The 22,150-nt window shown below is 48.6% G+C and overlaps 1 protein-coding gene across 2 annotated transcripts; it reads left to right on the top strand.

The window, feature by feature from the left end:
* Nucleotides 1–1,655: 1,655 nt before the first annotated feature.
* ATP1B4 (ATPase Na+/K+ transporting family member beta 4) lies at nt 1,656–21,603 on the top strand. 2 transcript variants are annotated; one of them, XM_045472271.1, is made up of 8 exons: nt 1,656–1,837; nt 6,527–6,800; nt 11,701–11,829; nt 12,100–12,204; nt 16,063–16,259; nt 16,936–16,992; nt 19,854–19,949; nt 20,718–21,603. In XM_045472271.1, the coding sequence occupies exons 1-8, from the start codon at nt 1,775–1,777 to the stop codon at nt 20,877–20,879; spliced, it is 1,083 nt and encodes a 360-aa protein (XP_045328227.1). In that variant the 5' UTR covers nt 1,656–1,774; the 3' UTR covers nt 20,880–21,603. The 2 variants fall into 2 exon arrangements, with proteins under 2 accessions (XP_045328227.1, XP_045328228.1); XM_045472272.1 differs by having other exon boundaries at nt 6,527–6,788.
* Nucleotides 21,604–22,150: the final 547 nt, after the last annotated feature.

Raw genomic sequence — 22,150 nt, forward strand, 5'->3', positions numbered from 1 at the left:
GGAATATATTTTGCTTTTATTAAAATCCTAGAGGTGTGAGCTTCCCTTTTTTCATCAGTGGCCTCTCTCTCTTCAAATTAGTGTATGGTCGGGGTCGGGGACTCTGTCAAGGAAGAGTCCTAATTAGTGACATTCTGGTAAATGGAATCTTTATTTTAAATTAACCACTATTGGGGCACCTGGGCGGCTTGGTCAGTTAAGTATCCAACTTCAGCTCAGCTCCTGGTCTCACAGTTTGGAGTTAAAGCCCCACATTGGGCTCTCTGCTGACAGCTCAGAGCTTGGAGCCTGCTTCGGATTCTGTGCCTCCCTCTCTCTCTGCCCCTCCCCTGCTCATGCTCTCTCTCTCTCCCTTTCTCTCAAAAATAAATAAACATTAAAAAAATTTTAATTAATAGGGGCGCCTGGGTGGCGCAGTCGGTTAAGCGTCCGACTTCAGCCAGGTCACGATCTCGTGGTCCGGGAGTTCGAGCCCCGCGTCAGGCTCTGGGCTGATGGCTCGGAGCCTGGAGCCTGTTTCCGATTCTGTGTCTCCCTCTCTCTCTGCCCCTCCCCCATTCATGCTCTGTCTCTCTCTGTCCCAAAAATAAATAAAAAACGTTGAAAAAAAAATTAAAAAAAAATTTTAATTAACCACTATTAAAGCTGTCTTCATTAGAATAGCCTGGGCTTGGAATTACGAATAAGTCAATCTCTCTAAGCTATTGTGCTAGTTTTCTTGGTTATGCATATGCCCAGAATCTCATTATCTCCAACATTCTCAGCCACCTGGGTGTAATGGGGGTGTGATTTATGAAGGATCACAAACTCCTCGCAGGCATTTTAGCCACCCAGGCTCCAGTGGGGTGGACCGAACAGACCAAAACTGCTATACAATGTTTTTGGCTCTTTCTACTAATTTTCCTTTTGTTGGATCTCACATTGGCTTCAGGAGTTATATATGTCTGGGAAACTGACACTGCAAAGTTCTGGCTTGTTCCCTGCCCTGATGCTAAGGGATAAATATAGATCTCAACCACTACAGAAATGTGGCCAGGATTCCAAGGGGTGTGTGCGTGAGGGGCAGTGACTGTTCAGGCTATTCTGACGTGTGGGCTACAGAAAAGCTTCTTTATGTCCAAGACCCTCTTTGGGGAGGGGAGGGGCAAAGCAGGGGCCTGGCCCCTAAAATCAGAACACATAACCCACATTTCAAGGGGCTCATGGGTCGACACAAATAAGGAATATTGTAGGTGGCTCGGTGTGTGTTAGGGGGGTGGGCAGAGCAAAGAGAATCTTTCCTGACACCCTGGATCCTTTTGCATGAGATCAGCCTTATGAAAAAAGAAAGTTATTCTTGGCCATGTCCCCTCACCCCCAACTCCCACCCACGCCCACCCCCTGCACACACTGATACTCAGCTCTCGATTGAGAAGAGCAAGACTTAAGCTTTCCATTGGGCCCGTAGTATCTTGGGCGCTGGAGGAGAGCAGAGGGCGGGTAGAGCATGAGGTGAGGGGGATGGGGAGTCACTCATCCTCGTGACCCAGAATATCCCCCCCTCCCTGTGATGATGAGCTTGCTTTTCCAGAAGGGCTTTCCTTTGATTCAGGGAATGGGCCAACCAATGAGAAAGGGGCATGTTAGATTATTTTGGGGAAGGGCTCGTGCCAGGAGGGTGCACTTTTACTAGGCGACAAGTGTCCCCAGCAACCAGTGTCTCCTGTACCAGCAGAAGCTCGGGAACTCTCACCCCCTTGCCTGCCTCTGCCGCGTCTTTGCCCACTGACCAGCCATGAGAAGGCAGCTCCGGTCCAGAAGGGCTCCGGCCTCTCCTTACGGTTATCGCTACAGACTTGTGAGTCCCAGGGAGCAGACTATTTTGCTGTCCCTTGTTAGTGGGGTTGTGGTGTGCGTAGATCTTGGCTTATGGCTGCTTCTCCTTGGCATGGGCAGGAACAGTGAGGTTTATGGAAGCCTATAGTTTCAAGATCGAGCAGCGACTCCTGGCACCCCACTGAACCCTACATTGCTGCATTGAAGGAGGAAGCCCCTCTTCCTGGGGAACAAAGATAAGGGAGGGGAAAGATGCCAGAGAAGAAGCGGCCTTCTAACATTGGGGGAAGGGGGGAGTCTAGAATTTAAACAGATCTTTTGGAGTCTGAGAGTAGAGATTTCATTCCCATAGCAGGAAATTCAGCCAGGGGAGAGGGAAGGGGAAAGAGGAAACCACAGACCCAGCTGTCTTGGTCCCTTTGGGTGGGAGCTTCTCAGGAACCCGGCTGCTCTTTTCCTAGAGCAGAAATTCCAAACTAGAGCTAAAATCACAGAATCGTTGCTAGAAGCTGGGAGTAATCTCAGACATCATCTCTCCAGAAGCCCTCGGTGTAGAAAGGAGGCTGCCGGGGCTCAGAGCGCACGAGTGACTCACAAGTTAGCAGGAGAGCCACAGTGAGAATGCAAGTTTCCCCACTTCTAATCTTGTGCTCTCTCTGTCATATGTGCAGTGTGCAACTCCCTAGCCCCCTGATCCTCCGCCACCCGCCGCCACCCTGCGTGCCACCCCACCCTGCCCAACACACACACACACACACACACGCCCATGCACGGGCACACACACACATGTGCACACACACCTCCCTCTAGTTGCCATTTATCTCCAGGGTGCATTACAGAGTTCTTTGAACTCAGAGTTTCTTTGAATTTACTTTGCTCTAAATCGTTATATATGCCCCATGCAGTACTTTTTTTGGGGTGGGGGGAGTGTAGTCTGAAATCTCCTCTAGAGAGGGCTGTGATCCAAGCCCCAGGAGGAAACAAATCTTAATCCATTTTTCTTTGGAAATGGCCACTTGTATAACCAGGGATTTAAGTAAAGACTGTCAACAGCCAGCAGAGGAAAACACGAATCCTTCTAACCCCATATCACCCTACAGAGGGCTTCCCTCAGCTTTTCAGCCATACGGTGTAGAAGCTTTCTTTTCACATTTCCAAAGTCCCTCCCAGCTTTCAGAGTGGTCACGATCCGCAGGGCACATATATAACTATTCCTTCCCTGGCTTCTTTTCTATGTAATGTTGCTACAATGTTGTGTATAATTTCAATTCTTTGTCAAGTGCACCAGAAGATCTTGCTCTTTGTAAGAAAGACTTCATTTTTTCAATCTTTTTTTTTTTTTTAGTAGGATTCGAATTTTTTTTTTTTTAACACGAAATGTAGTGTCAAATCGGTTTCCATACGACGCCCGGTGCTCGTCCCAACTTTCAAATGCGTCGGGGGAATCTCGCTCTTTATAGGGAGTACTCGATCAAATTTGAAAAGAAACTCTTTGACGCCGTGAATAACCGGATGCTAATTTCCCTTTTAAAATTAACCAGCCATTCAAACGTTTACGGGGTGTTACTCAATGCAGGGCACAAATTTATCCTTTGGGTCATACTGTTTGTTTATGTGTTTATATGTTTATATATTTAGAGTGCTCAAAATGGAGCCACCCTCTGCCCTTCAGATCTTCCCTTTTAGGGCAACAGGATGGCCACAGCACACACCCACTGCTACCTTCCAACACATTCGCACACACCATCACATGAGGGCAGCGCCACTTTAGGAGACCGGCAAAAACAGACCCTCTCATCACCGAAGGATTCCCCGCAGGATCCGGTTAAACAGTTGCACAAGAGGGTCTCTCTTGCACCAGATGAGGTTCTCCTACACCTGGAAGCAGAGGGGAGGAAAAAAAAAGATAGTCGAGGTTCCCGAAGCCCGGGCACTGTGAGAGCCGTGGGGGAAATTAGCTCTGAGAAGGTTAATTCTTCCCGGGAGGGTAAAGCTTTAATGACAAGCCATCTTTAATGGGATTATCACGAAAGCTCATATCTACAAATAAGATCAGGCTGAGGCCAAGGCCAGCTGCCGCCTCTGCGGAGCGGAGGTGGAGGGCGGGCACACAGGCGACGTGGAGAGAAAAAGGAAGTTGTGCGGAAAATATAAAGGCGATACAAATCCCTCCGCGATGCACTGTTACACTTCAAATTCCCCGAGGTTCCCAGACGCAGGAGATTCTTCGGGGGCGTGATGACCACCCACCACAGCGCCCAGTCCTGCTGAGGTTAGGGCGACAGGCTCTGTGGGAGCAAATTCCCCCGGGGTCCAGCCTCAGAAGTTTGAAGTCAGGCGGTTATCCCCAGCACTTGTTCAGTACCTGCTGGTTACCTAGCTGTGGGCTCCGCACTGTGGAGGGCCGTCCAGGAGTTACAAAATACCGACTCCGGGGGCCCCTGGCTGGCTCAGACGGTTAAGCGTCCGACTTCGGCTCAGGTCATGATCTCGGGGTCCGTGAGTTCGAGCCCCGCGTCGGGCTCTGTGCTGAGCGCTCAGAGCCTGGAGCCTGCTTCGGATTCTGTGTCTGCCTCTCCCTCTGCCCCTCCCCCCCCAAAAAAATAAGTAAACATTGAAAAAAAAATACTGACTCTGTCCCCTGGGTGCTCAGAATGTAGTTTGAGAAGCTAGACGTGTACCTGTGTTCACGCACAAGTGAAAGAGATTTACGAACATTTAATTCATCCATTCAACACAGAGTCCACGTTAGAGTCAGAAATCCTCGATTATAAGCACCTGCAATCTCTTGGGAACACAGACCCTAACACATTGTTGTGCTCCAGAAATCTGTTAACCACCTCTAGGCACTTGTCTTCGGTGCGACAGAGGAGAAACGTCATCGTCCAGGGTAGCAAGACCTAGGTTCTGAGATTGTCAACTCTATCACACACTTGCTGTGTGGCTTTACCTACATCCAGTCCCCTCTCTGGGCCTCCGATGGACAAGGGGATCTTCAAGGTCCCTGTCAATTCTGATACGGTGTGTGACATGAAGCTGTCCATTTATACAAATTAGAGAGCAATTCAAGAGTGCTTATAATCAGGAGCTAGACAGCGCCGGGCAGACTGAGTACCGAGAGCAGAGCCTTGTCATTCTGTGTCACTTTTACTGATTCTGAACAACCCGATTTTCCAAGTATCGCCCCCGCCCCCCCCCACAACTAATGGCAGCTTTTTTAGCTGAGTGTCCTCTAAATGGCCTTTGAGGAATCAGGCAGGGAGGGGGAGGCACGGAGCCCCTGGCCTCTATCATTTGACGCATCCAACCCCAACAGGTGCACAGGCCCGGCCACTCTTCAGATTTGGACAGCAAGAGAGAAGGGAGGGTGGCCTCATTTTCTGCGGCCGCAGTGAGCCTTCGCAGAGCCACAAAGAGCAAAGAAAGATCCACCTCTCCCGCCTATGGCTGGGAGGCATTTGAAATACCGTTGGTGACGTCTGGGTTTCTCTTTTTTGGTTTAATTTTCTTAGAAGCACTCAGAGAAGATTACGGTTTCAGATCTCCATGGCTGCAGTCAATCAACAAATATGTGCTGAGCGCTCACTACGTGCCTAGATTTTTGCCGAGGGTTATGGGGTGCGGGGGTGGGGGTGGGGGTGGGGGGTGGGGACTAAGGAACTATCTGTTGAAGTTCTGGCCCTCAGGTGGTCTGTTCAACCAGCTTAAGGCAGGAAGAGGTTCCAGCTCAGGGGACAGAGAAGCGACCAATAAACCCCTATGTTCTTCTGCTGGGAAGGGAGTCTAAGTTTTGAGGACGGGCACAGCAGCTGGCCTCTCCTCCTGCTGTCTGTCCCAGGCTACTTTTCGCACAGCTTGGGCTGGTAAGGTTGAGCACCCGCAAGGGTGCAGGACCGGGGGTGGAGCTGGCTTAGACTCAGAATTTGCCATCACGGACTCAAGTGCCTAAATTGACTCCATCCTCGGGGCGCCTGGCTGACTCAGGGGGAGCACACGACTCTTGAGCTCGGGGTCGTGAGTTCGAGCCCCATGTTGGATGCAGAGATCACTTAAAAATAAAAATCTTAAAAAAAAAAAGTAAATAAAATAACTCCACCCTCCAGTGTCGAACTCAGCTCTACCCTGAAAAGCCAGACAAAGGGAAGCGGGAGGCCGGGGCCCCAGGACAGAGTAGTGACATAAGCAGTCCTAGGGGAAGAGCCAAAAGGCGTGAAGGCAAGAATAAAACTTACACCTCTGCGGAAAGAGTATTGGGTCACAAGTGGGTCAGAGAAGGAATATTTCCTCCCAATGAACAGAGAAAGAAAACGTGCCTCTTGTAACAACGGGTACGTGAACGGGGAAGTGGAAATTCGAAGCATCTCCAAATCTTGAGTCACTTTCCATTTATTTTTTTTTTCAATTTTTGAAACGTTTTGAAACATTTTTTAAGCTTATTTATTTATTTTAAGAGAGAGGGTGAGCAGAGGAGGGGCAGAGAGAGAAAGAGGAGAGAGAGAATCCCAAGCAGGCTCCGCACTGCCAGGGCAGAACCCAGGGCAGGGCTCAAACTCACGAACCGTGAGATCATGACCTGAGCGGATATCCAGAGTCAGACACTTCACTGACTGAGCCACCCAGGCGCCCTGTTTTCCATTTCTTTTTGGCTGGTGGGATGTGCCGCTGGAAGTTTTTTTGTCGAAAAGGGGATTGTGTTTTGTCACCATTCCAGGACGATCAGGATGAAGTAAACCAGAACTACTTGGCAGATGAAGAGGAAGAAGCGGAAGAAGAGGCTCGGGTGATGGTGGTACCCGATTTGGAGGAGGAGGAGGAGGAAGAAGGACAGGAGGAGGAAGAGGAGGAGATAGAAGAGGAAAAGGAGGAGGAAGAGGGTCAGGGTCCGCCAACAGGCAATGCCTGGTGGCAGAAATTGCAGACCGTAAGCGAATACCTGTGGGATCCGGAGAAAAGGATGTCTCTGGCCCGAACAGGTCAGAGTTGGAGTAAGTCCCAGTTGTCCCCATGCCCCAGTCGGGTGTCCTTTGCTTTTGGCTTGGTGTCCAGGACTCCTTTACCATACGTTGGATGGGCTTGTCTGCAAACTTCTCTTAGATTTCATGTAAAGGGCTCGGTGCCTAGGGACCTGCCTGGATGTGGGCAGATGCCATGGGAAGAAACTCCGACCGAGCAGGTAAACACACTGGCTTGTGGAGCTGAAATCCGCTGGGCTCAACTTCATTCGCGATGCAGAGACAGTAAGGATGAGTTGAAAAGGCACAGATTTTTTTTTTTATTTTTTTTCAACGTTTATTTATTTTTGGGACAGAGAGAGACAGAGCATGAACGGGGGAGGGGCAGAGAGAGAGGGAGACACAGAATCGGAAACAGGCTCCAGGCTCCGAGCCATCAGCCCAGAGCCTGACGCAGGGCTCGATCTCACGGACCGCGAGATCGTGACCTGGCTGAAGTCGGACGCTTAACCGACTGCGCCACCCAGGCGCCCCAGATTTTTTTTTTTTTTTAAGGAAGTCCCAGCCCTGTCACTCTGTATCTGTGTGGCCTTGGGCTCATCATTTACCCTCTCTGAGCCTCCGTTTCGTCACCTGCCAAATGAAGGAAATGATCCCTACCTTGTCTCTCTCACCCGGTCGGCCTGAGGCTCCGATGAGATGTTAAAACTGGAAAGTTGAAAGTGCAGTAGTAGACTGTTGAATAGCACAGGTCTGACCTGCACGGGTCCACACAGGGTTGCTTTTGGTTTTGTTTCTGTGTTTTCCGAGAAGTACAGGCTAGCGCTGTAAACGTTAAGAGTTTCTTTCCTCTAGCTTACTTTATTGGAAGAAGACGGTATATATAACACAGGTAACATACAAAATAGGTGTTAATGGACTACTGACGGTGTTGGTAAGGCGTCTGGTCAACATGAGGCTCTTAGCACTAAAGGGTTTGAGGACAGTCAAAAGCCAGACACAGATTTTCGACTGCACGGGCCTGCCGCCCCTGAGCCCCACGTTGTACAACCGTACGGCGCAGGGGACCATTTCTAGGATACAAGCCCCAAGGCCCTGCCGACCTGAGCAAGGGTTTACAGGATCTCATCATTTCACTCAGTGACGTCAGAGAAGGAAAGCCGGGGGGCCTGCCCTGGGCGCCAGCCTGTGGGTGCCTCGTGCTCCCACGGCGTGTGCACAGAGAAATCGGGTTTAAAGGGAGCGCTTCCAGCGATTAAGGCTGAGCCCCCGTCACGCTTCATCAACGGCGGAATTGCATTTCTTAGCTTTTCGTCTTTGTGCCACACGCCGCCACCGCTTGTACCTCACAGCTTCCCCAGACTCCTTTCCCAGGGCCTTGCTCACCTCTTGCTCTACGAATGCAAGAGCCTTCTCCTCAGGAGGTTTAGCCTGGGATAAAATTCACACTTGCCACAGTCTCTGCATGGCCCAGAAAAAGAGCGGCTGCTGGTTTGGAACTCAGTTAACCCACAGGAGAAGGGCAAAATACATGACTCTGTGGATGAAATAAGAGTCCCCTAGCGCCCAGGGTCTAGGTTGCTAAAGTTGATGGTCATGCCTTCTAAAGGCTCCTCTGGCTGAGAATTCTCTCCCCTCCTAGTTTACGTCTCTAATTCAGCTCAGTCAAGGTGAACCGGCCAGCCCTCCTTCCTGGAATTAGGAATAGCAGGTGTGGCGCCGTGAGCAACACCCACCTCCCTTCACCCCTCCTCAGTTCCCAGCCCCACCCCTGCCCATCCCTCAAACTCTCAGCTGGAACAAATGTGCCATTCAAGGAACATTCCGACATTCTGGAAGCTGTAGGCAAATGCTGGACGCTCGCTCCAGAGGGGGCACAGCTGTTTCTCCCTTGCCCAAAGACTAGAGACACGGGCTGTGAAATGCAAGTGTGATTCTGGGAGAGAGAGCCATGCTTTAACCCCTAAACAGCCAGCCATTGGAACCTCACCAGAGAAGCTGATCCAAACTGCTCCTGTGGAGAATAACCCGTAGGCCAAGAAAGAGCGATGAGGGAGAAAGGTTCGAGTGCTCAGGGAAGATAATGGCGCTGGGGACTCTGCATGGCAGGCCATATCCAGGCCTCTGGACAGGAGGTCTGAGGAGAGCCCGGGAACTCAGGCTTCTGCTGTTGGGCTATGCCTGGGCCATGGGCAAATGGCGATGTTAATGCATAGACCACCAAGCGTATGCTTTGCTGTCCTCTTGCTTGAAAACTAGGTGTCCACTTGGGCATTTACTAACCCTATCCCAGCCTGGACATCAACATGACCAACATATTCACCCAGCCTATGATTACATTCTGGGTTTTTTCTTTGGTAGCTGGGTAGCCTCTATTTTTAGGAACTATATGTTATTTTATTGGATACTGACAAGAACCATATGAGGTAGTAATATTATTATCCCCATTTTACAGATGCAGAAACTGAGGCTTAGAGAGGGTAAGTAACTTATCTAAAGCCCCGCAGTCAATAAGTGGCAGCACGGGGATTCAAACCCAGGTCAGATGAACACGGGGGTGTAATTCTCTTGCCGGAACACCGCACTGTCTTCGTGAAGGGTAGTGATGAGCAAAGCCCTGATGGGTAGGGCCTCAGGACCTGATAGGATGTTTTGGTGGGGGGAGTAAAGAATCTGGATCGTGGGTGCCTACTATATCCAAGATATCCAGGTCTATACAGGCTTGGGGAAAGCATTCAGGAGAGAACCCTGGATTACCTAAAGGAGTGGTCCAAGTAAAACTTGGATGTCCAGAGCAGAAAAAGTTGGAGCGGCCAATAGGCTCTGATGGGTATGGTGCTTGGTTTTCCTTGGTGGGGACGGGGGTGGGTGGGAAGCTGTGTTAGCTTAACCTATGGCAGACTTCAGGGCACCCATCCTGGGTGAGGCTCAGGGGACTCACTGCTAGTGCCATTCTCCTACCTACAGCTTCCTAGCCACACATCCTAGACAAAATGGAAGCTATACCTCCAAGGGAACGTACCTGTATTCTATTGCTTTCCTTTCATTCATGAAACTGAGTCTTCTAGTCCCCCAGGATGGCTCCAGCCATCGGCCCATCCCCAGGGTGGGGATGGGGATTGAGGAACGGAGGCGAAGACACAGGGCACATCCCATTAGGGCAGCCAAGGGGCAGTAGCCCAGGATCACACAGGTGCTACCGTGTCCTCTCCAGGGACTCCAGCTGAATCGATGCGCTCATGTTCCCGTTCTGCTTCAGTTCATCTTATAAAACATCAAGCTTCCATTTCCAGTTGGGTTACTAAGGATCTTTTTTCTCGTTTCCTGTTCACCCCCCCCTCTTTTTTTTTTTTTTTTGGCTAATTTTATCTGGTTCATGGTTCAATTTAAAAATTATTATTCAGATTCAGTTTTGGGTACAGCAAAGTTACGTGGTTTATTCCAGTTTCTGATTCACGATTCAGTTCAAATCTGTAGTTCCGATATCGTGTCACTGCTGTGAGCGGAGCCAGATACTGTTGCCCGAGAGAGAGCCCCAAGGAGACTTGAAAAGAGTTTCTCAGCTGCAATCTCATGCTCGTTCACCTCGCTCGGGGCTGCCTCGAACGGGGGCAAACCTAATCCCGATGCCACCCACAGAGGAGGGGCTCACACAACCGTGCTTCTGGTCCGACAGCAAAAATAATATTAATCATAACAATGGTGAGGGCTGCCATTTAAAAGGCACTGGGTAGGGGCACCTGGGTGGCTCAGTCACTTAAGCGTCCAACTTCGGCTCAGGTCATGATCTCACATTCGTGGGTTCGAGCCCCCACATCGGGCTCTGTGTTGACAGTGCAGAGCCGGGAGCCTGCTTCGGATTCTGTGATTCTGTGTCCCCCTCTCTCTGCCCCCCCCCCACTGCTCACGGTCCGTCTCTCTCTCAAAAATAAATAAACATTAAAAAAAATAAAGAGCACTGGGTATCTGCCAGGCTCTGCGCTCTGCTATTTACATGCATCTTTCAAGGCTAAGAAGTAGGTACTGTTACTGTCCTCGTTTTACAGATGAGGAAATTGAGACCCGGGAGGGTGAACGACATGTCCAAGATGAAACAGCTAGGAAATGGTCAGGTCAGGATAGGATGTAAGGAAAAGCAGAATTGCCGGGATTGTTAGGCATGTAGATCAGTATATGAGGTTAAGTGCTAAACTTAATCCCATTTTACCTGTGAGGAGTCGGCGGTAAGGAGAGGTTCTGTCACTTGGCCAGGCGCACAGGTATAGAGCGTCCAGGTAGCAAGAGTCAGTAAGTAAGTAGGGCTTCTTCCTCCTTCCCTCCCCGTCCTTGTTCCTTTTGAAAAGTCGAGCCACTTAAATATTTGCTAAAGATGAGTAAGATTTGAAATAAGTAGGGTGAAGCCTCACTTTGCCTTGATTAGAGACAAGTCCAGTGGAAATTAATCAAAAGTTTGAATTATAGGCTACGTGAAAAGAAATGCAGTTTTCATCACTTGCAAATACATATAATCACTGGAACCAAGCTGCTAGGACTCTTCAGGGCACCTGCTTTAATGAATAGCGAAGAATGATTTGTACTTAGGACATCAACCGTTGCCCAGAGGGCTCCCAAGCAATTTGCCCTCCGCGGTACATTCAACTCCGCTCCCCTGTGATCTTGCCATCGGTCATCATCTGCTCAGCAAGCCCTTCCATCGGAGATGCCGTAAAGGTACACTGCGATCAGGTCTCCGACACAATTCTCACGAACTCCAAATTGGTGACATCTGAATAAGCCAAGGACATACTGAATCTGGGGGATTTGAAGAGACAAAAAACAACCAAAAAACAAAAATAAAATGCCAACGTGTTTGGGTTGGTTCTGGCTCAGAAGTTCGAGTGAGGAGGCGGGGTCTGTTGGCAAGCACTGATCACTCTCTCTGATTGTTCTGCAGGCCTGATCTTAGTCATTTACTTCTTCTTCTATGCCTCCCTGGCTGCTGTGATTACCCTCTGCATGTACACGCTATTTCTGACCATCAGTCCTTACATGCCGACCTTCACCGAGAGGGTGAAGCCTCCTGGTGAGTGCCAAACGCCCTGTGCTGTCAGAACTTGCTGGACGGAAACCTGCCTCCGCAGCATGTTCAGCCTCAATTAACTTTGGCTCTTCCCGGTAATGACTTAGGGATTCAATTATTAAGAGTAAAAGTAAAATGGTATTTGGCAAATTACGGTCCTTTTTATTTTGATTGCCCGGGGGGGGGGGCAGTGAAGGTTTCATGGGAATCAATACAAAAAAAAAATTATCCCAAGAATGGGTTAATATATCTAAGACCTGTTTTCATTGCCAGGAGTGATGATCAGACCCTTCGCCCATAGCCTTAACTTCAACTTCAACGTTTCCGAACCTGACACCTGGCAGCATTATGTCATTAGCCTAAATGGCTTTCTCCAGGGTAAGTTCCTCTGAAGGGGGGAAATCTCTTTGGAAGGATGTTGGGGGTGGGGATTCAAAATTCGCAATGCACCAGAAACCCCACTCTTATTAACCCCAGCCCATCCCAGTCTTTCTTTACCTTGCACCTCCCTCAGCAACTGTACATACAATCAAAACTGCTCTAGTTTGGGATTGTATGTTGCCTTGAAAGCATATAAGTCAACTCTCCAGCACTCTGCTAAGTTCACTGGGGCAGAGAACCTGTTTTCTTTTCTTGAACATTCTAGGGCACCTACTTATGTCCTGGGCTCATGCAGATGAGTCCTGGGCTCAGTAATTATGAAAGATAATTCAAGGTGAGGGTAGTGTTGAGGAAAGAAGGGTGTTTTCCAGAACGGGAAGATTCCTGCCCCCCTATACTTTCTCAAGGGAAGGGAATTCATTGCTTGGAGATGGGCCATCTTCAAGGAAGAGAGCAAGGGTCTTCATTTAATAGCATCCCAACAGGGAGTTAGAGGAAGAATCTCTCTGGGTGACAGTCACTCCAGCATTTTGATTGCAAGTGTTTTCAAGATGCCTATCTCTATAGCGTCATCAGATACACTTTCAGGGACAAATGAGTGGCTTCTTGAGAAGCCCTTCCAAAGAGTGAAAACTGAGGTAGCAATTTGTTGAGGGTTCAACACAGAGCACACAGGCTCTAACTGACCAGCTATCAAAAAGGAGCCCCAGTGGGTTTACCTTGCTGCACCAATTATTTGTGGCAAAAAGCCAGTTGGATTGGTCTGGTTGTCCCTTCCTGGCCAAAGGGGGTACAGATAGGGAGTGGTAGAATGTGCGCTGAATTAGGAGAAAAACAATCTCTTACGTGGTGGGAAGTGTTATGTAAATGCATAAATTTTGTCATTTAACCTTAATTCTGCATAGCAGAATCTACTGTCTCCAGTTTATGAATGGGGCAACTGAGGCTCAGAAAGGGGAAGTAACAGGGCACCCGAGTAGCTCAGTTGGTTAAGCGTCTGACTTCGGCTCAGATCATGATCTCGAGGTCCGGTCTGTGAGTTCGAGCCTTGCATCGGGCTCTGTGCTGACAGCTCAGAGTCTGGAGCCTTCTTTGGATTCTGTGTCTCCCTCTCGCTCTCTGCCCCTCCCCCACTCTCTCTTGCTCTCTCTCTCTCTCTCTCTCTCAAAAATAAACATTAAACAAATTAAAAAAAAGAAAGAAAGAGGAAGTAACGTGATAAAAAGTCTCCTGGCAGCTGAACCAGTGTTTAAACCCACATCCGTGGTTTTGACCCCCTTGCTACTCAAAGTGCGATCCAAGACCCGCAGCATTGGCATCGCCTGGGGGGTTGCTACAAAGCCAGGCTCTCGGGCCCTGCCCCAGACCGGTTGGGTCAGGATCTGCACTTAAACAAGATCCACAGGTGATCTGTATGAACTTTAAAGATTGAGAAATACTGCTTTTCATAATTCTTTGCTGCTGCCATATGACCAGGAGTTAGAAACTCAGTTTTGTATCAGTCATGCTCAGTGTCATTTTGGGTAAGTCTGAGTTTCAGATCCCTCACTTGTAAAATGAGGGGGGCTGGGTCCTCTCTGAGTCCACGTAGTTCCTTTTTGAGCTTAAAAAAAAAAATGTTTTGGGCATCTTAGCCGGCGCAATATCTTCTTTTCTTTCAAAATACTTGTGAGATATTACAGGCGTGTTGCCAGAATCTCTGCTGAGGAAATCCCTCCGAGAAGCTAGTAGATGGAGAAATACCGATTCTGACCTGATGACAGAGGTGGAGAACAGTAGGGAAAGCACTGGGTTTTTAGTTCCTAAGTGTAGATAACATGCCCTACTTAAAAGGGACACATCTCTTAAATAGACATCCCAGAGTATCAATTTCATTCCCAGGAGGACTGGGATTTTGCAATAAGGGTCATGCCCATGTCACATTATTTTTAATGGAACTATCTCAAGAGAAACAATGAGCATGTGATTAGAGCTTCTATTTAGAAACTTATTATTTGCACATAGTTCTTGTTCTAAAAAAAAGATTAAAACAAAACCTTGAATGTAGCTTTGTCAAAGGCAAAATAAAGGCTTAACCATAATTGGAATAGATTTTAAATTCCCAGTTGCTCCTGAACAATATTAAACCCAAGTCACAACCTGTCTAGATGAAAACCCAGCAGGACATTTGGAGTTTTACCACTGGTAGATCACAGGTGCACAATTTCCTCTGAAAAATGAAGCTATTGGAGGGGCACCTTGGTGGCTCAGTCGGTTAGGCATCTGAACTCAGCTCAGATTATGATCTCACAGTGTGTGGGTTCGAGCCCCACATCAGGCTCCACACTAGTAGTGGGAAGCCGGCTTGGGATTCTCCCTCTCCCTCTCTCTCTGCCCCTTCCTCTGCTCGTACTTTCTCCCCCTCTCAAAAGTAAAAAATAAATCTAAAACAAAAAACAAACTAAGACACTGGGAACGTGAGTGCACAGAGGCTGGATCTAGCAGGACTAACTAGATTCCATCATTTAAAACAAAACTGGAAATGATGCAATAATTTCCAAAGCTCAGTTCCATGGCATCTGGTGGGCCAAAGAGTGAGCTCACAGACAGCCCCTTTTAGCTCTCTCCCTGATGTGCATGCCTTGTGCACATGTTACGTTCCATCCAATGTAAAGGGACGTGAACTCTGAGTGCCTTGGGTCTACTGAGTGCCTCAGTAGACAAGATCTTACCCTCTCAGTGGAGGCGCTATGGTTGTTGTTAGTTTCTGTCTTTCTTTTTTTCTTTTTTGAAAGTTATTAGAGAGAGAGAGCGCACGCGCGCACATATGCTAGGGGCAGAGAGAGAGAGAGAGAGAGACAGAATCCCAAGGAGGCCCCTCTGTCAGTGTAGAGCACCACAGGGGCTCTAACTCATGAACCGAGATCAAGAACCCCATGCTGGGATGCCTGGGTGGCTCAATCGGTTAAGTGTCCAACTTTGGCTCAGGTCATGATCTCACAGTTCTTGAGTTCAAGCCCTACATGGGGCTCTGTGCTGACAGCTCGGAGCCTGGAGCCTGCTTCCGATTCTGTGCCCCCCTCTCTCTCTGCCCCTCCCCTGTTTGTGCTCTGTCTCTCAAAAATAAATGAACATTAAAATTTTTTTTTAAAAAGAAAGAGTCTGGTGCTTAACCGACTGAGCCACCCAGGTGCCCCTGGTTTCTGCCTTTCAACCTAAGCTTCTGTTTTGCAGTGCTAACTTCCCTCGGTAAGGGATGAGAAGCTGGTTTTATCTCCTCTTCTTCCTCCCTCTCTTCTTCTTCCTCTCCCTTCCTCCTGTCCCACAACACGCACGTCTCATTCTCTTGCATCAGGTGGCTCTCATGGACCTCAAAGGGAGATGTTTCCCAGACTGAACTTAAAGAGATTTAGTCCAAGAGTTTCACTCCTTTATATAAGCCATGCCATGACATGATTCAGTCCCTCTTCCAAGATCTGTCCACCGTGTACCTATTCCTCTTCCAGAAGTAGAAGAGGCCGCCCCCCACGCTTACAATTTGCTATAGCTGAAAAGAAATAATGGAGAATAGAGAGAAGTTATAAGGTGACCAACACATGACCCAGAGGTAGATATTCCAAAGTTCCGAGGCAATGAGAAGCAATCCGATGATGGGCCGAGGGGACTAGCCCCAAAGTCTTCCCGGAAAGATGTTACGGATGAAAGTCCCCGGGGCACGGAGGCCCGGTCACAGAGCCTGGGCCAGACTGACTGGCCTTTCAGAGGCTCACCAGCAAGCTGGGGAAAGGAAACTAGGGAGGAGGACTACTGAAAGCATGGCCTTCCCCTGTAGCACCCGTCTAATGTGACCCTTTGCCACCCACACACATGCTTTAGGTTACAATGACAGTCTTCAAGAGGAAATGAATGTGGATTGTCCCCCGGGGCAGTACTTCATCCAAGATGGCGACGAGGATGAAGACAAGAAGGCCTGCCAGTTTAAGCGCTCCTTCCTGAAGAACTGCTCGGGCTTGGAGGACCCTACTTTTGGCTACTCTACTGGACAGCCCTGCATCCTTCTAAAGATGAACCGGGTAAATTGGCACTTGATACTCTGGCGATGATAAGTTGGATGAGCTGGGTAGGAGGGCTCTGGCCACCCCATTTCTCTTGGGCTCTGTCTTCACACACTGCAAGTTCGGCCATTTTTACTGACAGCATCATTAATACAAACAACCAGATCAACCTATCAAGCAATAATAGCTTTTTCTCCCTGAACACTTCCTATTTCCACTCATCTCCCCACCCCCAGCCTGCCCTTTGATGCCCTCTATCAGTAATGAGGCCCTGGGCTGTTTGGAACAGGGGACTGACATGACATGGGGGGACAATTCTTATAGCATAAAAAATGCATTTTCCTCCTCTCCTGCCATGCCTTAGGTGGGGTAGAGCCTTACCCAGGCACATCCCTCTTAAAACCAGAAAGTTCTTTACATCTTCAGGATTATCTTGCTGCAGTTACCATCGTATGAACATCAGTCACAAACACCACTAGGGGAAAGCCAAGCTGCACAGTTCTGAAGATATTTTGCATTCTTTGCACTCTGTAACATTCCTGAGAGGGTAACATAGATGAACTTTATGCCTAAGGAAGGGATGGTTTAAGGGCGGTTAAGAAAAGTCCCATTTTTTATTGTCAAATCTGTTTTCTTTTTTTGAATATATATATATATATATATATATATACAACGCTGGCTTTTCTTTTCATAGATTGTAGGCTTCCGTCCTGAACTTGGAGATCCTGTGAAGGTTTCCTGCAAAGTTCAGGTAAAGTGTCTTTTTTTTAAGTTTATTTATTCATTTTGGGAGAGAGAGCGCACAGGACAAGGGCAGAGAGAGAGGGAGACACAGAATCCCAAGCAGGCTCTGCACTGTCAGTGCAGAGCCTGATGCGGGGCTCGATCTCACAAACCGCGAGATCATGACCTGAACCAAAGTCAGATGCTTAACCATCTGAGCCACCCAGGTGCCCCTAAAATGCCTTTTTGAATAGGTACTGTTAGCACATCTATTTTATGCAAAAAGATGGCTCATCCCTTCCAAGGGCTTCCCCATGGATGATTGGCTATGGGTTAGGGAAAGGGTTAATCTTTTCATAACTACACCTCCCTTTAGTACCTTCAGGCCTCCACACTGCCAGAAAGTGTTCAGGTCATGTGGGTGCGTGTGTGCCTGTGCTGATATATACCTGTGAAAGCCGAAGAAGAGCCTCAGCTAAGGCCCACAGCAGGGAACGACAGTGTGCCACGTCATTAATTGGGATTCTGTTTACGCTTTTGCTTTTACCTCTAATTACTTGTTTCTTTGAACTAAACAAACAGCTTTCATTAGAGTCATTAGTCCCTGCTTTTAAAACAGAATTTCACTTTTTGCAGCAATGACCAGTGGCACTGGGTGTTGCAATAACAAATGACTACAAGGGAAGTAGAAACAGAACTCCATTAATATGCTAATTAACTGTCCTTCGGGAAACCATTAACTCTTATCTCATCTGCGCCAATTAGCTCCTTTGTAGGAAAAAGCCCTAGATCTTGGGTTTGCTTCCCAGACCGGAAGCAGTAGCTCCCTCTGGTTTCGTAACATCAACTGCACCCCCCAGCCCTGGACAGTTGCAAGACCTGGTGTGTGAAGCTGGGTGATCCCATTCTCAGTACTAGAGATACAGCTCAAAGCTCCAGGCTGGACGGTGACAGATCAGAAAGCAGCAAAAGGCGGCATGTATTCAGCAAGCGTGTATTGATCACTTATTATATACCAGGTACTTTGCTAGGTGCTGGGGGTGCCAAGATAAATATGACTCTGTCTCCGAAGTCAGGGCAATTGCGTATTACAGCTGCTATGAAAGGTGGAGCGGGGACATTGAAGAGGGAAAGGTTTGGGGCGCCTGGGTGGCGCAGTCGGTTAAGCGTCCGACTTCAGCCAGGTCACGATCTCGCGGTCCGTGAGTTCGAGCCCCGCGTCGGGCTCTGGGCTGATGGCTCAGAGCCTGGAGCCTGTTTCCGATTCTGTGTCTCCCTCTCTCTCTGCCCCTTCCCCGTTCGTGCTCTGTCTCTCTCTGTCCCAAAAATAAATAAACGTTGAAAAAAAAAATTAAAAAAAAAAAAAAAAAGAAGAGGGAAAGGTTCGTTCCACGTGGGAGATGGTGACACTGAAGATGAGGTTTTTGGGTTTTTTTTTTTAAGTTTATTTATTTATTTATTTTGAGAAAGCGCAAGCAGGGTAGGGGCAGAGAGAAAGGAAGAGAGAGAACCCCGAGCAGGCTCCGCGCTGGCAGCCCAGAGCTCGATGTGGGGCTTGAACTCACGAACCGCGAGATCATGACCTGAGCCAAAATCAAGAGTCGGACGCTTAACCGACCGAGCCACCCAGGCGCCCCGATGATGAGTTTTGAAAGGTCAGGCAGGGGTTTGCCGGGTGAACAAGGTAGGAAGGACATTCATTGTGTGCACACGTACATGGGTATGTGTAAACACACACACGTGAGGTGTGACTACAAACTAGTGGGACCGATTCCACAGAGTATTCACACAAAAAAATGAATTTCATTGCTTTTTAGAGGAATGTGTAACTAAATCATAAAGACCAACTCAGTCCTAAACTAGCGTATTAAGTGGATAGAATCCTGCTTACGGTTCCCTAGTGGAAGCCATTCATTTTTCAGCTTACACAGACTCTTGCTGAGAACTGTCCTTTCAAAAGACAACAAGCAATATTAAGTCTTTATACACCGTATAGTAATCAATATTGGTCGAAATCCACACCCACCTGTGGAAATCAAGCAGGATAAGGTAATTACTAGAATGAATTAAGGCGTATCGTATGAACGATTACACTATATTGACAGAAGTAATCACATGCCCCCCGTGAGTGATCTGCTGCTGGTGATGCAGTGTCTGTCCCTTATCAGCCTCCAGCCCTCTGCTATTTAGGACAAGCCTAATACATAGCCAGACAGCTCAGTCCCCTACCTGATATGCTATGATGATGGTAGAGTTGTTTATTTAATCACTTCCAGTTATGGGTCCCCTCTTGCTTATCGTCCTGACGTCACCTGCTGTGCTTAAGCAGAGAATATGGTCAGAGACATGAGTTTAGGTGGGCCAGACTCTAGGCTGTGTCCCTATGAGTCAGGTGCCTGTGCACCTGGTGTGACATGCCATGAACCGAGCCCACGGTGTACGAGTCGTCGTGCAGTGGGATTATCTAGACATGGTCTAACTTACACCTGCCTCAAGGTCCAAGACCGGGTGCCAGGCCCAGTATGAGTTCTTTGGAGAGGGTCTGGTGTGTAGGCTCTTGTGCTGGAGCAGCTAGGGCAAGCCCTTTGGAGTCCTCCGCCTGGCTCCTCTAGGAGCCGGTGCAGATCCATATGGAGTACCTTGGGACTCCCCAGTCCAGACCTTCCATTCAGTAATCTTGGAACTGGAAACCAAGGCACAATCTCTTTCTGGAAACGCTCTGGGGGATAGGTCTGGGGTAAGCTATGCCCCATTCTGCTTTCGTGGGTCTTCCTGGGACAGTTGGTTGTGGGTCACACAGTGATTTCACCTGGGGCGCAGGCCCCTTGAGCTCAGGCTCCAACTCACCGAGAGACCCGGCATCCGACGTATACTTGCTTTTACTTACAGAGAGGTGATGAAAATGACATCCGATCCATCAATTACTACCCAGAGTCGGCTTCTTTTGACCTTCGCTACTACCCTTACTACGGCAAACTGACTCACGTAAGCCTGTATCCTTTTCAGTCTTTGCTGTCAGAAAGGGCTCAGAGACACAGGAAGGAAGGGCTGTTTGGTATCTACGGGAATTAGGAGGCAGCCTAATTAGGAATTAGGAATTAGGAGTCAGCGGGGTGAGTAGCTGCCGGCCAAGACCAGCAGCCCCCTCTACCAATTCCCAGTACAACCGCTGCTTTCCATATCTGAAGGAATCTCAGATAGGGTCTGGTCTGACTCCTTCAGTTTACAGATGGAGAAATTAGGGTTCGGAGAGGGACAGTGACTTGCCCGACACATACAGCTAATTAGTGACAGAGCCGGGAGCAGACAAATCACTGTCGTTGCACTCAGCTGTGCCCAAATAATCACACTTGCCTGTTCCGCCCAGTGGAAGCCCCAGGGCAGTGGTTGTGGGTCATACGGTGAGGCTTCATCTCTGGCGTAGAGGTTTGAAAGATCCTAGTTCTGCTTTGACTCATGGTCTGATATCCAGGAAATCATATCACGCAGAGGCAGAATTCGTTTTCCCCAGAGGACAGTCAGACATCTGAGAGGGACTTACAAGAGAAATGCGTGATTTCCCCCACTGTCCCAGGGCAGAGCGGGCATGTCACTGGCTTTAGCCATCTGTGACTTGGCATCATGGGGTTTGCTCGGTTCCCTTTGCGAGGGGTTATCCCATCCCGCACTGACTATCTGATCCCTTCCATCCTGTGACCCACCCCCGCCCTGTCCCCTCCTCACACTGAGGATTCATTGTTCTTCCGCCTACAGGTTAACTACACCTCCCCACTGGTGGCCATGCACTTTACAGACGTGGTGAAGAACCAGGCGGTGCCCGTGCAGTGCCAACTGAAGGGCAAGGGCATCATAAATGATGTCATCAATGATCGTTTTGTGGGGAGGGTAATCTTTACTCTGAACATAGAAACCTAAGAACTTCAGGGGCCACTTCTGCTAGTTCTGTTTCTGTTCTATTTCATGGACCCCTGGTAGTTCCTGAATTCTTTTTCTTCAATCAGGACACAGCCAGACGGACACTTAAGACAGCAGATGATCTTTCCTTGCCTTTGACATATGTGTAAAATGACATTGTGGCATTGATTTTTTAAAGGTAGTCTCTCCTGATGACAAATAGATTCTATTAATTTCCTCCCCCCGCCCCCACTTAAACGAAAACCGTTCTTGCTGCTACAAGCCTCTCACCATAGTGTAAACATAGTGTCTGATAAAATTCACAAGGGCCATGAAGGAGACTTTCTATGATGGTTTGAAATTCATCGTGTTTTGTAAGATTCTGTTGTTTTGAGAGGTGAGATTCCTCCCAACCAGGCTGATAACTAACCTTTTTTTTTTATTTGTTTTTGTCTTAACCTGCCTGGCAAGTTCCTTCCCTGGGAATCGCCGATCAGACCAACCCAGAATACACCTAGGGCTACCAGGCCTAGAGAACTCTATACCCAAGGGTGCTTGAGGGACTGGCTGTCTCAAATGGGCAACTAAAACAAATACTGATTTGAAGACTAGGTTATCTTCAACTGGGACAGAAAGCAGTGCTAACTGGATATCGTTCTGGAATAGAAACGAAGACCTTTCCTATGACTTTTTTGGGAGGCGGGGTCCATAGCGACTGGGGAGAATACCTACCATGTGGATGTGACGGGTATTTGATTCCTTGCTCTGTGGTGTCATCATCCAAAGGCCAACATTCTTGCATGCAGGTCTGCCTCGGCTTCAGGGAAAGGAAAAAACAAGGAAGATCTCCGCCAGCGAATTATTCTTGGGCTGTCTGCTTGACAGTACTATAATGTTCTTTGAGAACATCGGGGATGGGCGTGTTGACCCCCGGCTACAGCCCTGGGGATTGAAATCAAGGTCTGCCAACTGATACGTGGCGAGACAGAGAGCTCCTGCCGGGTCACCCTAAATCCAAGGCCCGTTGCTAGCGTTCCATTTGGCTAGAAAACGACATGAGGCCGATGTTTACCCAGGTTGCGGATCGGCCAGGCTGCTTTGTCTTATGCTTTGGCCATGGGATCATTCCACTGCGTCTTAACACCTCCACCAAGGGGAGGGCTGGGACAAGGAGAAAAAGCGAGCATTTGAGAATGGCATAGGGTCTCAGGGTCCAGAGTAAGCTGAAATGCCATCTAGAAGCATCCGGAGTCTGAATGTCCTCTATACTGTTTATGCTCTCCCAAAACAGG

Source organism: Leopardus geoffroyi, chromosome X (assembly GCF_018350155.1).
Source record: "Leopardus geoffroyi isolate Oge1 chromosome X, O.geoffroyi_Oge1_pat1.0, whole genome shotgun sequence".
In the NCBI taxonomy this organism is placed as follows: domain Eukaryota; kingdom Metazoa; phylum Chordata; class Mammalia; order Carnivora; family Felidae; genus Leopardus; species Leopardus geoffroyi.